This window comes from Lampetra planeri, chromosome 40, assembly GCF_965212315.1.
Source record: "Lampetra planeri chromosome 40, kcLamPlan1.2.h2, whole genome shotgun sequence".
Lineage (NCBI taxonomy): Eukaryota > Metazoa > Chordata > Hyperoartia > Petromyzontiformes > Petromyzontidae > Lampetra > Lampetra planeri.
In genome coordinates this window covers 4,089,433-4,112,635 of record NC_136146.1, presented here as the reverse complement: position 1 = coordinate 4,112,635, position 23,203 = coordinate 4,089,433, and the positions used below count along the sequence as shown (strand labels likewise).

The 23,203-nt window shown below is 50.2% G+C and overlaps 1 protein-coding gene across 1 annotated transcript in view; it reads right to left on the bottom strand.

The window, feature by feature from the left end:
- Window positions 1–23,203, bottom strand: part of LOC144731679 (collagen alpha-1(VII) chain-like) — a 66,939-nt gene that overhangs the window by 29,087 nt on the left and 14,649 nt on the right. The window contains exons 8-14 of the mRNA XM_078612855.1: window positions 16,582–16,739; window positions 14,991–15,120; window positions 12,098–12,217; window positions 11,444–11,602; window positions 8,328–8,447; window positions 5,008–5,154; window positions 288–407 (exon numbers count right to left, since the gene is read on the bottom strand). Of these exons, the coding sequence (XP_078468981.1) occupies window positions 288–407; window positions 5,008–5,154; window positions 8,328–8,447; window positions 11,444–11,602; window positions 12,098–12,217; window positions 14,991–15,120; window positions 16,582–16,739 (954 nt within the window). The remainder of the gene's footprint in view (window positions 1–287; window positions 408–5,007; window positions 5,155–8,327; window positions 8,448–11,443; window positions 11,603–12,097; window positions 12,218–14,990; window positions 15,121–16,581; window positions 16,740–23,203) is intronic.

Here is a 23,203-nt window from a genome sequence, read left to right as displayed (position 1 = left end):
GTCAACACAAATTTGGCCAAATCGTTCCACGGCCTAACCCACCCCCCCCCCCAAAACCAACAACTGCGTCCCACATTTATTTTGTTGCTGTTGAGTGCCTTGGGATGCGATTGCATTCAGACGCGAAGCAAATTCACATCGCGCCTTGATTCTGCTGCTGCCGTATTCGTTTTCCGGGGACGCCATATTTCCCTTCGACGGGTGACCTTTCGATGTCGACCTTGACCCCCACGCGCGCACGGGGTTTGAACTTTGACATTTTGCCCTCGCTCTGACGGCCGACCCACCGTTGGTGGGCCCCCAAATGAGGCTGTAGCCCGTGGCACCGGGCAGAGACGTCCACGCCAGCCGCAGGGAGCTCGAGGTGACTCTGGTCACGCGCAGGTCCTGCACCACGCCTGACGACACTGCCACACCCCCCCACCCCCCACACAAGAGCAATAAACACATCATCATCGTCGTCGTCGTCGTCATCGCCGTGTAGCTCGCTACGATCGATTCGCCGCTGGGCGAAGGTCTCCCCCCCCTCCCCACCCGATCTCAATTTTAGTTTTGTTTATCGCCGAATGCAAATCGTCTTCACGACACGCGTTGACATCGCCAACGCGTATGGACGACAGTCGGGCAATAAAATAAAGCTGCTAATTAAAGAAAAAAAAGTTGGGGGGGGGGGAAACACATCTCGATATTGGGCTTTCATCCAGCGGTGAGGGGAAGGGGCAAGGTGGGGGAGCGAAGCCCCTAGGCCCACACATTTAACATGATTCAAAACAATGAATTCGTTTTTGCCAAAATTCCCCGAGTGATAGGCATTGGAGTGGTGTTTTGTATGAACGTTGAACTTATTTCGCGCCGTACGTATCCAACGGTGCTACATCGGAGGTGCCGCGACGAAGGACGCTACAAACCAAGCACAAAAAAACAATCCTCGAAAAAAATCGTTCCCAATCTGGATTTCAAAGCGCGCAGCTCCGGCGGTGTCTCAGTGGTCCTCTGCTTTGGGGGTGTCGGCGACCACCGTATGAATGAACATATATCTCGACATTGGGCCTCCGTCCAGAGCGCGCACGTGGAGGGCACGTGTGCGGGTAGCTGCTGAGCACGAGGCGTAGAAAACCGGCGGGGAGAAAACGGCCAGAGCCAGCGTCTGGTCGCCATGGCTCGGGACGAGGCCTCGTGCAAAACCGGTTCGTGGACAATTTGCGGCGAATTTGTGTTTGTGATTCGTGAAATCCAAACACGCAGTGTGCCGCTGCGATTATAGGAGGGGCGGGTGGGGGGCTGATAAAACACGACATTGTTAATCGCGGGGATTAAGTTAGGCTCGTCATAATGCTAGGCTGCCATCCGCCGTATTCGTGTGGAATTGACACCATGTAGGCCAGGATGGGCAGGTGAGGTCCTCCTTCCCGCACTTGCCGGAGATGCTGCCGTGCAGGGCTGAACGATTTGGGGAAAATATCTAATTGAGATTTTTCTGACAGATATTGCGATTTGATTTGCGATAAAAAAAATGTAAGTCAAGCTTCAGTTCAATATTCACTGTGTAATAGATTTAAAACATGTGATGGAGCATTACCACATGATACCATCAAAATATTCTAATGCAAGGATGAGATGTTAAAATAAATGAATTGCTTCCAACAAGTATTTATTAAAATGTTTTAATTGAAATATAACAATCAAACATAGAACAATTATAATTATAATAATGCAAAATAAAACAATTCCAATAAGAAAGTAATATGACTATTTAAATCGCAAGAAATCGCAGCTTTTGCGATTTGCTAATCGCATTGTTTAAAATAGCGATTTCGATTTGAAATCGATTAATAGTTCAGCCCTGAACCTGCCGTGGTGTGATGGGTCTCACACTGGACTCACAACTCACAGCATCGCCAGTTCCATCTCTCCCGGCAGTGGCAGTCGGATTAACGCGGCGTGCGTTTCTAAGTCGAGGCGTAGGTCTCTCGAGTTCCTTCCAGTGGAGGCCCTGAGAGAGAGGGGTCTTGTGCCGCTCTCTCTAACGGGGGGGGGGGGGGGGGCACGATGGTTCTAGATTCTGTAAGGGGGCCACCCGGAACAGGCGCCATCTCTCGCCACCGTCCCTCTCGATCTTTGGGGTGGGGCTCACGGAGAGTCTTGGCTTGCCCGAGCCGCCTTTACACGAGGTGCTTAGCCATGTCGCTACCACCATCACCACCATCACCGCCATGACCACCATCACCACACCATGCACCTCCGAAGAGCACGGTTGGCTACGTACGGTGCGAGGGGAGTTCAACATACATCACCGCCATCACCATCATCACCGCCATCACCACCATCACCGCCATCACCACCATCACCACACCATGCACCTCCGAAGAGCACGGTTCGCTACGTACGGTGCGAGGGGAGTTCAACATACATCACCGCCATCACCATCATCACCGCCATCACCATCATCACCGCCATCACCACCATCACCACACCATGCACCTCTGAAGAGCACGGTTAGCTACGGTCGGCGCGAGGGGAGTTCAACATGCATCACCGCCATCACCATCATCACCGCCATCACCATCATCACCGCCATCACCACCATCAACCACACCATGCACCTCTGAAGAGTTCAACATACAAACATTCAACTAGGAATCTGAATGTCTCTGGAAGGCTTGCAGAGTCCCCAGGACAGCAACGTCAACAAGAGGTTTGATCCTGGGACAATGAGGACAGATGGGAAGCGCGCCTTTGATCCCACGATCCTCGTTCGAGGGAACGTGTTCCGCTGAGAGAATGGAATCACGCTTCTGGTCTTGGGCAACCGTGAGAAAATGCCGAGCTCTCGAGAGCACACCAACAAGGATATGTCGGCAATGGCAAAAGGGTTGTTAATTTCCACAGTCCATTTTTACTAAATAAATACATTCCGTAAAAACCTGCAATGCTGCTCAACAGATTCGCACACAGCCGTGCGAATACGTTCTTTGATCAGATGAAATCAATGTGTGACCAGTATCCCTGTCTGCCGGTTACATGCCTCCTAGATTCTTAACGTTGAGACCAAAAGGATTGCGATGTGACGCGTAATCAAGTGCAGATTTTCCTCCACCGTCCCGAGTAATGTTTGACCGGGTCCAATCTGTGTGGTGTGTGTGAAGTGATTCGTGTGGAACAGGGGGGATGGATTTTCTCTACAGTAATGCCACGTGTGCAGTGCCGGATTATTTCAGTAGCAAAAGTAGCTACATATGTTGCTACGGGCGCCGCACTTTCAAGGGCCCCGTGCTAAATGCTTTCAAGCTATCAATTCCGGTGATTTTGCACTTGCTCTTATGAACGACTGGGTGTTCAAGGTTAGCGATTTGTCGTATTATCTGGCAGTACAGCAAATGAAAAAATACAATTACTTTACTATGCAGGTAAAAAATGTATGTGTTTAAATATTTACGTGTTATTTTTTACTTAGGGCCCCTTCATGACATTTGCTACAGGCCCCGCTCTAGCTTAATCCGGCACTGCGTACGGTGCAAAATGAGTTGAACGTACGTACGCAACACCACTCAGGCGCCCAGCACTCAGGAAACTCGGCAAACGCATTCGTTGTTTTTGAGTCATGTTAAACGTCGAGGCCTAGCGACTCCGCTCCCCACCTGCGCCCCTCCCTACGGCAGCCAAATGCTCTAAACGCGTGACGTTTCTAAATGTGGAGGGGAAAAACCGAGGGACCCGGAGAAAAATCCACGGCGACCACGGGGAGAGAAAAACACGCTAACTCCAATTATACAGGCGTTAGGGTTGAGATCGAACCCACGACCTTTCGTATACGAGGCGAGGGAGTTAACATCTAGCCGCTGCGTAGGTGCACGTACCGTGGGTGGGCATCGCCGGTCACGCACGTGTGCACGCACGCACTCTCACACTCACAGACGCGAGCGTGCGTCAGCGCGTGTCCCACGCTCAACGTGTGCGGAGCGCAACGTGTGCGTGCCGGCAGCGTCGGTGCAGGGACCATGTGCTCGGGGGGCCAGCCGTGCTTTTCATTAATGAAGAATGCATCGCGCCATGTGCTTGCCGGCCATGTGTGCGTGCATGCGTGTGGGTGTGCGTGTGTGTGCGCATGGCATCTCCACGTATGATGACGATCAATCATTACGTCTCCATGTATGATTGTATGCAGGCATTGTGCGCAGTGCTTCCAGTCCTCCGCATCATGAAAGTACCATGCGTCGAGTGCACAGGTGTGCATGACAAGTGCGTATCTGGACACGGTTGGTGCAGTGGTTAGCACGCTGAGCTACCATCCCGGCGACCCGACTTCGATTCCCATCTCACGGCCACCAATACAGGTCGCGATTACATGGGCTGGTCCTGGGCCTCCTCTAGGTCGACTCAGCCTCGTGTACCATTCCGGCCTTCGTAGGTGGTACTCGTGAATACCACTTTCCCAAACAGTGTGTTAAGGTTATTGGAGGGACTCTTTGTATATGTAAGTATTTTTTTACGGGTGTGCTTGTATCTATTTATGTATGTGTATTTGGGTCTGGATATTTCATTTTTGTGGTTTAGTGGTAATTAATTGAAGATGAAGGGGTTACCAGCCCTTCGCAACCATCCAGTAAGCCGACCCATGGCACCTGGGTCTTTTTTTCTTTTTTCTGGGTCTGCTCCGTGACCTCCTGCCGATGGGTGTTCGACACTTCACGTGGCCTCAACGTGCACATAGCCTGGCACAAGCGTCGTGGTGAAATCACCGCCACTTAGTGGCGAATGGCGGTTGTATTTGGGTCTGTATTGTGAGCAACTTGAACGTGTCTTCTTCGTGTGTGTGTGTCGATAGGGATGCGTGTGTGTGTGTGTGCATCCGGGCGTGGTGCTGGCTACCCATCCCCTCGTGTGCAGTGCCGACCTCAGCTGGTGCTACTCGCGATCAGCACTTGCCCCAACAGTCTGTGAAGGCTATACGGGGCGGAGGACACCTTTGTCTTTTGATGTGCGTGGCGGCTGCGCGAGGTCACTCACGTGTGGTTGCACTCGCCGTCACCACGGGCCCCTCCACGCTGCCGTACACGGGGTTGATGGACACTTGGTATTCACTGCCGGTGCTCATCCCCGGCAAGAGGAAGGTGGAGTAGGAGCCGTCGACGGTCACGCTCTGCCTGTCCCCTCCTGCTCGCAGCAGCAGCAGCAGCAGAGTGAGCGAGCGACACAGGGGTAGGAAGACTCGGTGACGATGCATGCTGCGAAGACGACAAAACGCTCGCGACACGCAAACAACACGCCGCGCCAAAATTGATTCCTGCATACAAACAGCTTGCTCGCAATATCGTCGTCGCGTACAAAACAACATGCTATCAACATTGTGCCCAATATGATACCGACATACTAACATCATGCTACTGACACATAAACAACATCCTACCAATGTGCTAATGCCATACAACTAATATGGTGCCTATATGTTACTGACATACATCAACTATGCTATCAGCACGCCATCAACATGCCATTGACATACAACTGAAAACTAATTTCTTTACAACTGCTTCTTGTGTTTAGTTTGTTGTCCTTCCTGCGCACCTACGATTAGCACAGTTGGCTACGTATGGCGCGAAAGAAGTTCAACGTGCATACGCACGACCAGTGTGCAATGCACATGCCAACAGCGTGCAACTTACAGTCGACATGCGACCAACGCATCACAAACGATCAAGCATGTTGAGCGCTGCAGAGGCGTAACAACGCAACACATCGATCTTCTGCCGCTCGCTGCAGCAGGAGATCGATGTGATCTCCTGCTGCAGCTAGCATTGAGGCGCTGGCGATCATCTCCTGCTTAGGGCTTGGAGCCAGTCGGAGACTTTACCACCTTACTATTATGGGGGGCGGGTCCCTCCGCTGGTTTGGGCACGGTTGGCTATGTACGGTTGCTAAAGAAGCTCAACGTACATACACGTGAAGTGTCGACGGAGCGGGAGACAGGATTCTTGAGGAGGCACCTTCTTTATTCAACACCTCCCGGTGTTCACAGGTTCGCCCTTGCTCCCCACAAGTCGTGTCGCCTAGCCTAGACACAACCCTGACCGTGTAGCACCGACGGCGTCGACCAAGACGGCCAACAACTCTCCGGCCGCGCAATGATCCAGTGAAGACGGCAGCCACGAAGGCGGCGAAGACGACGGCGACGACGAGACGAGTCCACTCCCCAGAATCGGCAGCCGGGAGCTCTCGCTCTCTGCTGCTTTTATCCTCCTCGGCGCGGCCTGGCTCCGCTCTGGCCGCGCCTCACTTCTCTAACCCACGAGCGGGTTCCAGGGGCTTCCCGATGAGGTCTTCCATGACCCTTGCCCCAGTTCCTCCGCCCTGCCGGCACACACGCCATGTGTACGCTCGACGGCGTGTGCACGAACTGTCCACCGCAGTTGCCGCTGCTGCACAGCAGTCGGCGCTATGTCACTACACATACACTGTTGACTTCCTGTATAAAGTGGTACTCATTTCGATTGATAATTAATTTTGGATTAGGTCATAACCCAAAAAGTTATTAAGCATCGTAGTATTGGCTACGAAAAACCAATGTTTTAAGGTACTAATTTCATTCGACTCTTTTGGGTTTGATTGGCTGAGTCAGCCCTCAACCGGGATTGGAACTCACAAACCTCCCGATCGCTGGCGGCTCACTCTACCAACTCGACTTGTTTTTTTCGGCTGTCCATCGCGAACAACGATTCACTGCAGAGAACAGCGAGCAGCAGCATTTTCCCTGCCCACCGGAGGGATGAGAGGCACCAGCCCCTTGAGCGGAAGCATCGGCCGCACTGTGGGCGAGAGTTGCTGCTCGTGCGCCGGATGGCATTCGTGTTGTGCCGTTTGCTGTTGGCGTTGATGCCGATGGGGATTATTTTTCTTCCATCAACCCTCTCCACCGAGTCGGCAACAGCAGCACTTCTCCGCTGCTTACGGTTGGCTCTTTACATTTCATCCCATGCCGAGCAGCTCACTCTGCCGCCGAGCCACCTGGTATGGTCAACGCCAAATCTGTGGGAGGGGGTGGGGGGCGGTGGCAGGAAATAACGCCGCGGGCACACGCGCTTGCATGGCACAGCAGCGGGCCCCAACAGGCGGAGCGAATGGGCGCAGGGAGAGAAGAGAAAACATCTGCCCCTTCCGCCCGCTCCCCCACCACCCCCCTGCCACCGCCGATGAAACACGGCGCTCATGTCTCACGAGAGGCAACAGCTGTCAAGGTCGTGGAGGCTGAGATTACGATGTTAGAGAACGATTTGTCAAGCGCTGATCAGCAAAAAAACCTGAGACGCAGAAGCCCCCCCCCCCCCTTTTCCACCCCCACCCCTGTTCTTAAACGATAGCTGCCTTTGATCTCAGGACAATGTCCAATGGAGGGGTGCGTGAGCGCACAAGCCCACTACCAGCACACGCGCATGTGTTGGCACGTCCGCACAGCTCGTGCAGTTCGTACGTTGTTGACGAGCTGATCCTCGCGGATTTCACTGCTCCATCTCCTCGGTGGACGGCGCCTCCCAGGTGCACGCTCTCCCTCGAGCACCCGCGTACATTTCTGAACAGTTGAGGCTAGCGTCTCCGACTTCCGCCCGTTGTGTAATCCACGTGGTTTCCCCTCCTGTCTCTCGGTGTCGTTCCGAGCGTGCACCTCCACACGCTTCCCTGGGAAATTTTCAGCTTTTGTTCCATTGTTTTCTGTCGCCAATTTCCAAGTATATTATCCGCACGTCGTGGCTGGTAACGTGCGTTAATTAATAACGTTCTCTGTCACGTGATTCACGTGCTGTGAAGAAAGGGTCATTTTCCAAAAAATGGCACCTATCTTCTTATATCTTCCTTTTAAGGCAGTGTTTTTTATGAATGTTTTGAGTTTTTTAACGAAGACGGTAAGTGGGTAGGGTAGGCAGTTGGGCGAATGTGTACGTTAATGCATAGGTATGTAGATTGGGTGGGTGGGTGTGTGAATGGGTAAGTAGTTAGGTAGGTCCATGAATATATAGGCAGGCAGGCAGACAGGTGGTGAATGGGTGCATGGCTAGTGATGTAGGTATCAAGGTGGCTAGGCAGGTAGGCGAGTAGGTTGGTAGATATGTGCAGACACAGGCCGTCGGCTTGAGAAGGAAAGCGTCCCAGGCAACGCTAACTCCCCGTCAAGAGCCCACGGGTGGCACAAATGCTCCCTCGCTGCTCCCTCAGGTTGCGCCTGTCACAGACTCTTTTTTTTCTTCCGGTGAACCATTCCCGGTTCACCAATCCCGGTTCAACAATCCCAGCCCCACACCGGCCCACGGCCGCCGTTTCTCCCTCTACGTGCGTACCCTCGGTGGCTCCCCAGGTGAGCCGGTACCCGGTGGCCCCCCGCGGCGGCTCCCACAAGGCCCTCATCGAGTTGGTCGTCACGTTCTGCAGCAGCAGCCGCCTCACGCCCTCCAGCCTCACTGAGGGACAAAAAGGGACGACGAGAGAGAGAGGAGAGAAGCGAAAGTTCAAAAGATGAATGTTCAAGAGATGACCGCCGTGATGGGGCGACGCAGGACAAGGCATGGGGGCGCCCTTGGTCATCCACATTGGTGACCCTCGACAGCCCGAGGTGGAAATTTCACGCAGCTAAATCCCAAATAATAGAATAGAATGGGCAAGTGGTAACGTAGGTATATGGACGTACGCGTTAATGCGTACCGTCCGGATATGGAATTGCCTCCCTGAACACCTTGTCGGTGAAATCATCGATTCTGGTCTCCGGGCCTTCACATGCCGAGCACGTGGACTTCACCTAACTTCCCCGCACGTCTTGCAGGAGTGAGTTTTTGAGCTGCAGTGAGCCAATGATCACGTCGATTAGATGTGCTAGTGTCTGATATGGCTGTTGTTCACAATTGAACCCAATAAAAAAGTGTCAGGGAGGGTTGTGGGCATGAGGTGACCGCTGGCTGTGGTTCGACCTCGTGCCCTTTTGATTTGCAAGACATTTAAATTGTAATGTGGCGATGGCGCACATTGGCTAGTTATTTCGAAGGGCCTCTAATCCATACGATGTGGAGCAAGGCTATGCTCTGTGCAGAGTGTTGTACGAAGGTACATATGGGACAAGGCAGTGCACAGGACTTAGCAACAACTCGCTTTTGATGTGCTTGATACAAATGTGAACCACGCAGAGAGAGAGAGAGAGAGACGGAGAGAGAGAGAGAGAGATACCCGCCCACGGTAGCGAGATGTTAACTGCCTCACTTGGTAAAAATAATTACATTTTATAGAATGTCGTTCGTGCAATTGCATCCCACAACGCTGCACATCAATAAGCCAGTTCCTTACACAGATGATACGAAAACAAAAACCCCACTACTAAGCAAATCTAAAACAACAATAAAATGAATACATAAATAACGAGAGAAAAAATACACGTAACAAGAAAATATCACCACAGAAAAAATTAAATGAAAATAAATAAATCAGTTCACCGGATTTTGGAGAACCCTCAAAGGAGGGGTGGTGGAGTGGCCAAACAGTTACGAGCCAGTAGGACCATAATATAGATGCCTATTTTCCAGCACATGCCTGGACAACTAATTAGGCCTTGGTTTCAGATTTTAATAAGTTAATTGATTTGATTTGTTGGATGTGTAGCGGGAGAGTGTTGCAGACTGTGGGGGCTGCACATGGGAACACTCGTCCACCAATTGGCAGAGGTGGGACAAAGTCATTGTTATGCAAGTCCAAGTCGAGTCGCAAGTCATCAAATTCATGACTCGAGTCTGACTCGAGTCCAAGTCACATGACTCGAGTCCACACCTCTGCCAATTGGCGTGTGTTTCATGTTTGGGGTGGACAGAACACCTCGAGTGAAGAAGAGCGCAGAACCCGAGGTGGGGAACAAACTGAAATGAGAGGGGAAAGATGGGCAGGGAGGCTATAGCACATGAAGAATTTTCAAAACAGGAAAAGTGCAATCTTGAAAGTGACTCTGTGGAGCGATCGTTAAAGGGTGTCATATAATAACGCTTACGGGTACGAGTGGGTACACTTGCAGCTGCATTTTTCACATAATGTACATGTTGGATGAGAGACAAGGGAAGACCATATAATAGAGAATTGCCATAGTCTAGCCTGGAGGTAACAAATGCATGAATTATTGTTTTTGCTGCCATATGGGAGAGACAGTTACGGATACGATAAAAAAAAAACTAATTTTACGGAGATGAAAATAAGCAGTCTTGCACATAAAATAAAAATGAGAAGAAAAAGAGAGGTTAGAGTCAAGAATAAAACCAAGATTGACTGCCTGTTGACTGATATGAAAATCAGAGCTAATCAGACGTGCAGTCGATTGACGATGCTGAGAGGCAAGTGATTTTTTCTCCAACTAAGAGAACTTCAATTTTAGCGTTATTAATTTGAAGAAAATTTGCCACGAGCCAGTCAGCAACGACAGTCGGACAGGAAGACGGAGTGGAAGTTGGATACATATCAGATTGACTGAAACTAATATAAATCTGTGTATCATCTGCATAGAAATTGTGTTTTGTACCAAAACTTGACGTGAGTTTGCCCTTGTGGAACACAATAAAGCAGAAGTTTGTGAGAGGAAGGGGAACCATTTACACAGGAGGTCATGGGTTCGATCCCGACCCTGATGCCTGCTGCTGTATATTTGGAGTTTGCATCTCTTTCTCTCCCCGTGGTCACGTGGATTTTCTCCAGGTATTCTGGTTTTTCCTTTCACATTCAGAATCAACATCACGTTTGGAGTATTTGGCTGATATAAATGTCCACGTGATGATAAGCCACTTGAGCTGTCATTTGTGGCCAGGTCACTTCTGAAAATAATATTTCACTCTATTAACTAGTTAATACTATTTACCTGGTAAGGCCCATTGAGCTATACAGCTCTTTTTTGACTTGTCAAATTTATTGCAGTCACATACTCTAAAGTGCATTGTTTCTAAATGTGGACGAAAAAAAGAAAGACCCAGAGAAAAATCCACGCGACCACGATGGAGAGAGAGATGCAAACACCACATATTCATGCAGGCGTCAGGGTCGGGATCGAACCCATGAACTCCTGTATACCAGGCGAGGTAGTAAACATCTCCCTACAGTGGACGGGTATCTGCCTCTCTCTCGCTTCCATGACGTTTGCATCAAGCACACCAAACGCGAGTTGTAGCTAAGCCCTGTGTGCTGCCGACTGCCATTTGTCCGCGTGCATTAACACTCACGTCCGTATCCCTACGTAAACACTTGCCCATACACCCGCCCATCGATAGGAGCGTGGGTATATCTCGCCACGTAGCGCTCGCTCGGGTAAGCTCAGCGGGACTTACCTGGCGGAATAAAAAAATAAATTTAGCCTTTGTCATTTCGAGTTTAAAGCAGCGATCATTTGCATTGCGCCCCACGGATCGGGCGGCCGCCCCGGAGCTCCGCGTCGACTCACGGGTCCTGCCGGATGCCGTGAGCGCTGCCTCGGGGTTGCCCGACGTGGCGAGCGCGTACAAGGCGACCACGTATTCCGTGTCCGGCCGAAGATCGTCCAGCAGGTGGGACGTCGCTCCAGGCGCCAGGTTCATCTCTTGCGAGGGTCCCAACCGCGAGTCTGTTGTGGACGTGCAAGAGAGACTCGGCGTGGGCACATGGGGTGCTGCGTGCGAAGCAACGTAAAGCGATTTAGCAAAAACCCACGAGTGGTGGGCGATGCTCATCTCCCTTGGCGACCCTGCACCAAGTGATGGAAATTCACCATTCCTAAGGCAGGAGCCGGCAGTCTTGCCGGCAGGACCACCGCGGCGACCTGAGCTCGATTCCCACTCGCGGCCGAGTACAGTAACGGAATATCTGAAGCGGTCCTGTGCCTCCCTCGGGTCAACTCAGCCTTAATTGAGTTCCCGGTGTGATGTGTTAAACAATCACCACCACTCCGGAGACAAAGGCGGGCCAGTGCTGCCCCCTCCCCCCCGCCCTCACCCCTCGTGTGCCGTGCCGTCCTTCGTAGGGTGCCGCTTACGCGCTGACAGCTCCAAGGCTCTCACGGGGAGACGTTGACCTCTGCGTGAGCGTAACCCGCGTCACGTCGCGTGCGTTCGCGTCTTACCGCGCGGCGAGTTCGTCAGGCGATATCCCTGCACGGGAGATGCGGGAGGGTCCCACGTGACCCTCAGCGAGTAGAGGCCTTCGTCGAGCACCCTAAGGCGTGTCTGCACCGACAGGTCACCTGCAAAGGGGCACAAAGGCAAAGCATTCCCCCGTGCACGCCTGTGTATTTACGCACACACACGTGGGGGCGCGAACAAGGTGGCTGGGTTACACTCGAGAAGTTTGGCAATGAGTATGCTGCGTTGCAGGTTTGATTCTAATTAATTAGGCGGCGGCCACGTTTCTGGGGCGCGACCTCAGCGGTGGTGGCTCAGTGCTGTGTGGCACGGCCATTACGACCCCTCCCGAAATAGACGGACAAGAGAGCCAGCTCATTATCCTGTCATTAACTGCCAACAGTGCGAAACGTTCGGTGTCTGGACATTTCGACGCGGACAGGGCGGTCGCCACGATCAGTGCCGGATGAAGCTAGTGCGGGGCCTGTAGCATGTGTTATGAAGGGGCCCTAAATAAAAAAAAAACGCGTAAATATTCAAACACAAATGTTTTACTTGTAAAGTTATTGTATTTTTTTCATTTTCTATACAGCCAAATAATACTACAAATCGCTAACCTTAAACACCCAGGCGTTCATAAAAGTTGAAGGCGGTATAGTACTATAGTAATAGAGCAAGTGCAGAATCACCGAATCGGAATTGATAGCTTGAAAGCATTTAGCGTGAGGCCCTTGAAAGTGTGGGGCCCGTAGTATATGTAGCTACTTTTGCTACTGGGATAATCCGGCACTGGCCACGATGATGATCACTGCAGCGTCAATAAGCAAGCCGACGGTGCCTCTTGCCACACATATTCTTAACATTCCATGCTGATAATAAATGAATGCAATCATTGACGCAGACCAGTGTGGACTGTGCCAAACGGAGACATGCTTTACCGCACAAACCGCATACACCCACACACACACACAAAGACAAAGATCCTCCGCATAGCCTTAACAAACTGTTGGGGCAAGTGCTGTTAGCAAGCACCTATGAAGGCCGCCATGGCGATGTTTACACACCGCACCAGGTACTAAGCTGAGGTTGGGTCGATCTAGGGGAGGACCAGGACCGGTTCATATAGCTGTCACTGGTGTTGTCCGTGAGCTGGATTCGAACTCGGGTCACCAGGTTCGTAGCGCACTTGCACATGCACATGTCACACACACCCACACTCCCACACGCACACACCCAGACACGCGCGTGCACATACATACACACATTGGCCACCGTCCAACATGCGAAATTGCTTGCATCTTTCACATACGTCCTTTCACAAACCCTTACTGACCAACGGTGTTAAGAGGTATGGTCAAACAAGAATGCCTAAATCACAAGCCCCTAGCCCTCAGCATTGCTGGTGTGTGTAGTTCCTCAAAGACACGCCCGGCTTTTGCAATGCGTCAACTTGACCTCCCTCTCGCACTCCACCGCATTATGCACATTGCCCCATGAATACACAACAGTTCTGGAATGCGGATGGATACAGAGGGTGCTAATTATTTTATGGCAGGATAGGGTAAAGCACCTTGGGAGTTTGGTCTAGAGCAGTGTTCTTCACTAATTTTCAGAGGAAGGCCGCCACATATTTGAAACCATTGGGGTTTGACAGCATGATGGGGTGCAAAATATTCTTATATTTTGATACTGGCAAGGGAGGGCCCATGATGTAGCTGCTCACCCCGAGCTCTCAATGTCCTGATAGTGGCATGGTCTTTGTGCTGTTCGCCTTTTGGCGACCTCTGGTCTAACGCTGTTTGAGACGAGGCTCTAAAGAAAGCTGTCTCTGGTGTGGACCAATCAGTTTCAAAGACAATGCACATATTCATCTTCTTGGTTCTATCGGTAAAGTCACGTAGAATGGAAAAAATAAAATAATAAAAATAAAACATAATAAAATATTTTATGTTTTATTATTTTATTATTTCCATTCTACGTGACTTTACCGAAAGAACCAAGAAGATGAATCCCTGCAGTCACGAAAGCTTTAAATCGAAAAATGCACATATTGTCAGAGCGTGTTGTTTTGTTTGCATGTTCACCACAAGTATATGTGGCTAATGCAGTAACATGATTCCTTGCAAAAGGTTTCAGTTTGGTGTTTTAACATCTTAACACCTGTTTATTGCCAGAAAGGGTAAAACCTATATATATCTTTTAAATATGATGGGGTGGTTTCCAGAGGTGTGGACTCGAGTCATGTGACTTGGACTCGAGTCAGACTCGAGTCATGAATTTGATGACTTGCGACTCGACTTGGACTTGCATAACAATGACTTTGTCCCACCTATGAGATGTGGACTCGAGTCATGTGACTTGGACTCGAGTCAGACTCGAGTCATGAATTTGATGACTTGCGACTCGACTTGGACTTGCATGACAATGACTTTGTCCCACCTCTGGTGGTTTCACATTTTTGTATCATTGGTGGCCGCACTAAAGGAAACCAGTGGCCCCGGGCCTGGCAATGAAGAACACTGGTATAGGATGTTGCTCTCAATTGCTGTTGATGTAATCAGGAGGAGGTTGTGCAGGATGGTGGAGGGTAGGATACCCACACAGGCACTCAGAACTAAAACCAAATGGTGGTGGCGATACGATTGAGATAGCTAACATATCAAATGTGTAGCAAGGTAAAGACTTAAAGCCAGATGGTGGCGGTGATGAAACTGTAACCGTGAGACATTGGGTGTCAATGTGCAGCAGTTGCCGGATCTGGCAGAATGAAGGAAGCGATGGGTGTGGTTGCATCGGCAACCGTCGCCAAGATGACCTCTTCGCCTTGACCACTTTATTTATTTATTGTTATTTACGCCTCGGCGGCTGTTGTTGCCGTGCTGTGCTCTGCGTTACCCGTGCGCGCGGTCGCCGTGAAGGGTTGCCCTTGGTGACCCTCGTATTGCGTCACCACGGTAACGGAGTAATCGCTCGAAGGTCGGAGGTCGGATAACGACACGGTCGTCTCTCCGCTACGGACCGCCACCTGGGACAAAGACAGAACAACAATAGCGATGACGATGATTGGGTAAGTCATGATTCGCCACGATTCAGGATCAAGTTTGTATTAATAGATTTTATTTTTATCGTTCCGTATGTATTCGGTCTTTATTCCATCTCATTTGTACAGTTGACAAAATGGGACCTTTTTGCCAGTATTAAATTAAGAAAAAATAAGAATAGGTGTTTGTTTGCATGTTCACCGCAAGTACGTATGGTTAATGCAGACTGGATTCCTTGCAAAAGGTTTCAATTTGGTGTTTGAACATTTTAACACCTCCTGTTTTATTGGCAGAAAGGGTGAAAGTTTTTCTTGTTTTCTTCATACTTGGACAGTTTTGTTCTCTCACATTGCGGAAATGTAACACTCTATCATCCCCATATAATTTTCAGACCTTGTAAATCGTAATTTCTCACACACACACACAATTATCGTGAGAGCAACTATTATAATTTTTTCCAACTATATTCCAATTGTGCTGTTTCTGTGACTCAGATTGCTGAGTTCCTGAGTTCAAAACCAGGCTGTGACGACGCCGGGTTCTCTGGCGTCGCGAGTTGATGGATTCAACCCAATAGAAAAATCACATTCAATTTGGTTCAGCGCTTAATTTGGATAAAAGCCATCTCTGAAGATGAAGGCTTTCATGCGACGAAAATTACTCTCACTGGCAGAGTGAGGAGAAAGCGCTGCTCACTACTCTGTGGAATAAGTGTGACTTGAAGGGAATTCAGAGGGAGCTCTGTGATGGCCACTTCCGTGGGCTGTTCTCCAAAACGAAGACTCGCTCTGCCCTTGCGAGAATTCCAACTGGATTTTCCGTCTCGTGATGATGTGTCACCGATAGCGCGTGTGCAGCCAGTTTGCCACTCCACTGCTGGATGAGGGCCTCCTCATGCGCTGCAGTCAATGAGGGATATTGAACCGTACTTCACCAGGCTGGTCAGTGCGGGTTAGTAAAGTGAAGCGGATAGCACAATCGAGATAAATGCAGCAAAAAGTAAAAAAATTGTTAAATTTTTTTTTTTTTAATATGCATTCGCATATCTGTCAACGCCTTATCAGTGCCTACCTTATTTTACAGACCAATTCAGACCTTATTGGTCACTCCGTGTCCTTATGAATATCAACGTTCATTTTCGATTTAAAGCTTTCGTGACTGCAGGGATTCATCTTCTTGGTTCTTTCGGTAAAGTCACGTAGAAGGGAAGTAATAAAATAATAAACGTGACTTTACCGAAAGAACCAAGAAGATCAACGTTCATCTTACAAAGTCCCATCACAAGGGATGAACACAAACAGACACATTTTTATTTTTTTGGCCGCATTGAAACGTCTGTACGCCGTATGGACCTGAAAACTAAATTTCCCTGTACAACAATACGGTCTAAACCGCATGGGTTGACAGCGACGCACGATTCGCATCGCTCCGCGCGTAGACCTCACCTCTCCCTGCTCGCCGGCGATTGGCTGCCCGGCCGCGTCGAGCAGTACGTACAGCACGCGGTAGCCAATCACGACGTCGCCCAGGGCGGGCTCCGTCCAAGAAACGTGCAGGGCGCTGGGCCCCCTGGGCAGAGCCACGAGGTCCTGCACGCCGAGCGCTGGGTGGGGAGAGCGTCAGAGTACAACTCAGACAAACGGAGACAAAAACAAAGAGCACCACCCCGCCCCCCCCCCCCCCGTATAGCCTTAACAAGACTGTTGGGGCAAGTGCTGTTAGCGAGTAGCACCCATGAAGGCTGGAATGACACACGAGGAGGTGGGTAGCCATCACCATGCCCAGCCGCCTTCGACTCTTACCTGTTAACCCCTTATCAGTGCTGCCTACCTTACTACAGAACAATTCAGACATTATTGGTTATCCTACAAAGTCCCCATCACAAGGAAGTAACACAAACAAATAGACACGTTTTTATTTTTGCCCGTATTGAAATGGCTGTACGCCGTATTGACCTGGAAGCTAAATTTCCCTGTGCAAGAATACGGTGTAAACCGCATGGGTTGACAGCGATGTTGTCTCCCCCAGTGGCGATGACTAAGTACACAACCACCAGGTACTAATTTGAGGCTGAGTCGACCTAGGAGACAACGTATCGCATAGGGTGTCACAGACACTCACGGGCCAAGCTTTGGGAGCTCAGCACCCAAATTGTGTTGTTGTTGTACAGCACCAGTTAACTTCTTTTTCAAAACTCTTTGGTTCTTTCGGTAAAGTCACGTAGGTATAAATTAAAATAAATCACGACGTTTTTGGCGCATCAGAAGCTTGTTGTCTTGTGCCCGAAACGTCGTGGTTTATTTTGTGTTGCGCCCGAATTGTATTTTCTACCTACGTGACTTTACCGAAAGAACCAAAGAGTATGGATTCCTGCAGTCACGAAAGCTTCAAATCGAGATTTTTTTTTTCTGTTGTGGTCCCCCTCATTCATCTCATTTTGCATGGAGTGGTGCAACTTTTGTACGCACATTTGCTGTGCGATCTTTCGACGAAAGGCCGTTGTAAATGTTTAAATATTAATATAATTATTGATGATTCATTTAAGAAGTCATAGGATTCGTTTGAACATTTATCTCGGGGTGGGATTAAACAATTGATTCATTTGTCATCTAAATGTTCTTGTAATCTTGTCCGTGGCCTGAATGTGACATGAGTTTAATCATTATACTTTGCAAAGCCCTTTGTCAGTGCACTGCTGGATGAAAGCATCGTCATGCCGTGTCGGCCACGGGGTTAGTTAGGCCATGCTTGATGGTCACTGGTCACTGCTGATGGCACAGAGGGAAGGGGGGCCCAGGAACAATTCGCATATCACCACTGATTGGAGTCTTGGTTAGGAATTGAACTGAGGTCATTGGGTTTCAGGATGCAATGTGCTCACCACAATTGAAATAATGGGAATTTTTCGAGCACAATTGGATGTGTGTGTTGTAAGTGACAAAAACATACAATTTTATCAATTCTTTAAAACGATAAATCGTTACATTCGTTGCAACGAGACACCGGAGGCAAAAGTCAAAGGTCAAAGTCTCACGGCTCTGACGAGTATTGTGTGGAGCTCATCTTCTTTGGGGGCTCTGAGCCAGCTGTGGAAATTCCACATTGCTGTGGTATTGGTCAGTTTATCTACAAAGTGGTAGATATTTTATGAACCCTGTAGAAGTGATGGGAAGTGATAATAACATGGGGCTGACTAGCACAGTGGGCAGAGTACTCAATTCGCAAATCCACCATTTAACTCAGCCCCTCATCATAATAATATTTATCTGTGCCAATAAAGTGAGGTACCGCATTGGAGCAGTGGCCTACCCATAGATAATCAAACCGCCCCCCACCAGAGGAATGTAGAATTTCCAGAGCTGTCAACGGAGACGACGGCCAATCCACGCTCGCCGCAGCAAGGGGACACGTTTAGCTCTGACACGCAAGAGGAAACGAGCGCAAACTAAACGGTTTTTTGTTTGTACTTCACACCACAAAGACAAAGTTCCCCCTTAACAGACTGTCGGGGCAAGTGCTGCTAGCGAGCAGAACGTATAAAGGCCGGCACGGTACACGAGGGAGTGGGAGGCCAACAGCACAACCGGCCGCCTTTGTCTCCCCAGTGACGATGTTTACACACCGCACCAGGTACTCATTCGAGGATGAGTCGACCCAGGGAAGGCCCTGGACCGGGTTCAGGTAATCATCACCGGCGTTGGCCGCGAGCGGGAATCGAACTCGGGTCAAACCCGGGTTCGTAGCGTGGCGCGCTAACCCGCTACTACACTACCGCTCCCCAACTTCACGCCACGTGAACACTGCTGACGCCGCCACCCCCCAACACCCCCCCCCCCCCCAATAAAAGCCCCCCGCAACAACACCTCGCACTGCCCGTCCGCCGTCCCCCAGTTAAACTCTCCCTGCCCCCTGGCCGCCGCCGCCGCGTTGTTCCCCCGTGTGGGCGACCCGCCGGAGCGCGCCGCCAAGACGGAGGTGGGAGCTGCGACGATGCGGGCGGGGGGGTGGGGGACTGTCACGGAAGAACGAGTGGCTAAGGGGGGACGCGGGCGGTGGGTTAAGGGGGCCGCGGAGTGGCCAGAGTGATCTACGGTCCTCTCGCCGCCGCTGGGAGTCATACTCATCCACCCCCCTCGCCCGCCCGTCCTCCTATTGTCAAAGCCACACACACACAAGGACTCTCTCTTCGTCTACGCGTCTTTTTTTTAAGGGGGCGAAGAGATGGGGGGGAGGGGGGTAGAAGGGGGGGGGGGTGAGAGAGATCCACTCGTGGGTGGCTTCGAGCGTGGGAACGCGGGACGGCCGATGCGGGGCGAGGGGCCGTCGGCCCGAGTCAACGGCCGCTTCGTCCTCGGATGCTTCGCTCTTGGACGTGGCGTGAAACCCGCGGTCTCATTTGGGACCGGCGGGAAGGAAGGAAGGAAAGGTCAAGCGGGACCTCAGTCGATTAATTACTCGTCACCAGCGGAGGGATGATCGTTTTGCGGGATGAAATTTGCGGGATTTATCATTTTTGTAAGGCTGTTTTTTTTTTCTTTTACAGAGAAACACAATTTGCGAGACGTCGCTTTGTGGGAGGCATGAACGTTGGGGAAGGTCGACATTTTTTGTCTTGTGGAGGTCGACTGGCCCCTGCCTTGGGAATGTGGAATTTCCATCATCAAGGTGTACATGACCCCATTGCTCATTAAGCAGAGAATTCGATTTTTTTGAAGGGTAGAAAAAAAACTTACATCAAATAATTTTACAATGATCTTTAATTTAACAATAATATTCAACAATTATATAGATTGGCCACTGCCTTGGGAATGTAGAATTTCCATCACCGAGGTGTGCACTACCCCATTATTCATTCAGCAGACAATTCGATTTAAAAAAAAAGATAGAAAAAAACTTGAATCAAATAATTTACCAAAGATATTTATGATGTGTGCATTGAAAACTGATATAGTTAGAACAAATATCAAGTCGTTATGAACTTGAATGATCTCCAAAGGTCAGAGGACAAAGGCTGTGGTCGACCTTTGACCTTGCGCGAGAATAAAACAAATGATGTCACGAAGCTTTACCTATCCAATTAATCACGTATGAAAACCGAGGTTCGAGAGCGATTGATCACTTCAATGATCAGACAGGTCAGCTCAAGCACTGTTAGAGAAAGGTGTTTTGAAGACAAAGTCACAGAATTAACTCTGAAGTCACTGCAGTAACCCTTAATCCATATAAGTTGCAGAGTTCGTATATGGCATGTACACAGTGCTCAAAGACAAAGATGCCCCGGATAGCCTTCACAGACTGTTGGGGCAAGTGCTGTGAGTGGGCACCTATGAAGGGAGGGAACGCAACACGAGGGGGCGGGTGGCCAGCACCACGCCCGGCCGACTTTGTCTCCCAAGCGGCGATGTTGACACAGCACACTCGGTACTCATTTGAGACTGAGCCGACGTACGGGAGGTCCAGGACCGGTTCAGATAACCATCACTGTTGTTGGCCGTGAGCGGGAATTGAACTTGCGTCGCAAGGTTTGCAGCGCGGCACGCGAACCGCTGACACGACCGCTCCCCAGTAGAACACAACCACAAGTCATCGGAGCCGGAATGAGGCCACAGAGAGAAAACCCAAATTTGACCTGATCGTTTTCCATGCTGTCATCGGTAAATGTGCTGAGACCATCAAACTCATTACACTTTCGAATCCAGTTAAGCCATGGCTTGTGGTCCGTCCACATTTGAAACAGGGATCTCAGCAGTGCTGGACTCAATGACTTCACAAGGCCATGATGATCTGCCCCCCCCCCCACCACTAAAATAATTACAGAGACTAGCAGCAAAACAAGGGGGGCTTGAACCCAGGATTTCAGCAGTGCTCAGACACAGCCATTGTGAGCCTGCCAAGTCATTCAGCCATACATTGCCGTGTCCTCGTCTTGTAAACCATCTCTTTCACAAACACCTTTGACCACCCACTTCCATAAACATGCCACGGAAGGCAATTTATAAGAGGCGCTTATGTGCGCGTTTAGCGTGGCATGTAATTTAAATGTTTGGCGACGGTTCAATTAGGGACGGCAGTAAATAAGATTTACTGTGTATGCTTGTTGCGGGCACGTAAATAGTGACGTGGTGCATGGCGTGATATTGCAGGCATTAGTGTAGAAGAAAATTCATCCCACTTGTCAATATACTGCTTGGGATTACCCAACAGAGATAAACACCGCCCGGTACTTCCAAGAGCACGACAACACTTTGAGATGTTTTTTCGATCGATAAAAAAGGGAGCATTTATTTATTTATTTACAGCCAGCATTAAGCAAACGAACGTCCGGCTCGACGATTGGACACGTTTCACTTTTCCGTGTTAACTTTGCAGGAAAGTTTGGAAGATCAAGGTCACCTGCAAATGCAGTGAGGGGCGAGCCATTAGACGCATACAACACGCGTACTCTGGTGGAACAAGGAGACTGCTCCACTCAGCTACCCCAATACAACCACGTGGTGTTCTGGTGGAACTAGCAGACTACTCCACTCAGCTACCCCAATACAACACGCGTACTCTGGTGGAACAAGGAGACTGCTCCACTCAGCTACCCCAATACAACACGCGTACTCTGGTGGAACAAGGAGACTGCTCCACTCAGCTACCCCGCTACAACCACGTGGTGTTCTGGTAGAACTAGCAGACTACTCCACTCAGCTACCCCAACACAACACGTATGCTCTGGTGGAACAAGTGGACCCCATTCAGCTATCACCCCGAATGCTGCCGTGGAATGGCTCACAACATTAAGATATTTTATTTATTTTACCACGTAAGGTCCACTGAGCTATATAGCTCTTTTTCACACATGATAGCTCAACAAAGTAGCTTATCACATGGACATTCATAGCATCCAAATATCCCCAGGGCATGTTTCTAAATGTGGAGGGTAAAAACTGGTAAACCCGGAGAAAACTCCACGCAACAACGGGGAGAGAGACACGCAAACTCCAAATATGCAAACGACAGGGTTGAGATCGAACCCACGACCTCCTGCATACCAGGCGAGGGAGTTAACATCTCACCACCGCCGGCACCCTGTTAGCAATACAACGCTTGCCCCGTGGTTCCAAGTTTTTGCCTGCCTGGTGTTTTCTTACAATGCTCTAGGGCACTGGACGTGACAGTCGTCCGTCTAATCCCCATAAACGCGGCTTTCAGAACTCCTCCTTTGTGAGCCCCCAGCCGATCCCGCCCCCCCCCGCCCCCCCTTAAACACCGCCTCCAAGGCACAGCGGCCTTAACATCTTTCTGGCAGTAAAACAAAAAAATACTCGGAGAAGGAGGAAAGGGGGCAGGGAAATCATATCTGTGTCTTAACCTCCAACCTTTGTAACTCCTCAAATACCGCCGTGGAATTTCAGGAGTTTTTTTTCCTCCTTTCAAAAACACAAATCTGTCATTCCTTGTTAAAGAAAAGGTCTCGATTATGTTGCTTCAGCCCCCCCCCCCCGTACCACCTATATCCCCCGCCCCGCCCCTCGATCCCCAGCCCGCCCCTTAATCTCCCCCCACCGTGCCCCTCTATCCCCCCACCCCGCCCCTCTATCCCCCCGCCCCGCCCCTCTATCCCCCCGCCCCGCCCCTCTATCCCCCCACCCCGCCCCTCTATCCCCCCCCACCCCGCCCCTCTATCCCCCCCCACCCCGCCCCTCAAACCCCCGCCCCTCAACCCCCCGCCTCGTCTCTCTGCCTCCCCTCCCAACCGCCCCCCCACCCTCTATCCCCCACCCCCATTGTCGGTATTAAGTTTCATTTGCCCGCAGATGCAAAGCAACTTTTGCCATCTCAAGTTATGGGGCTTATGGCTTTGTTATGTTTTCAAGAAATATCTGGCGGCGGGAGGGGGGGCTTGCGAAGGGGGGCGGATTACGTAATAAATATAGAAACAAATGTATAAACTGCGTCTGTTTAAACACCAGGGAAAATAAATGCAATACACGCTTATTATATTTGAATGTGTTCGCCTACGGCAGGTGAATGTAAAGTGGGAGCCCCGCTAATTATTGTTTCACGAAGGGAGCTATCGTT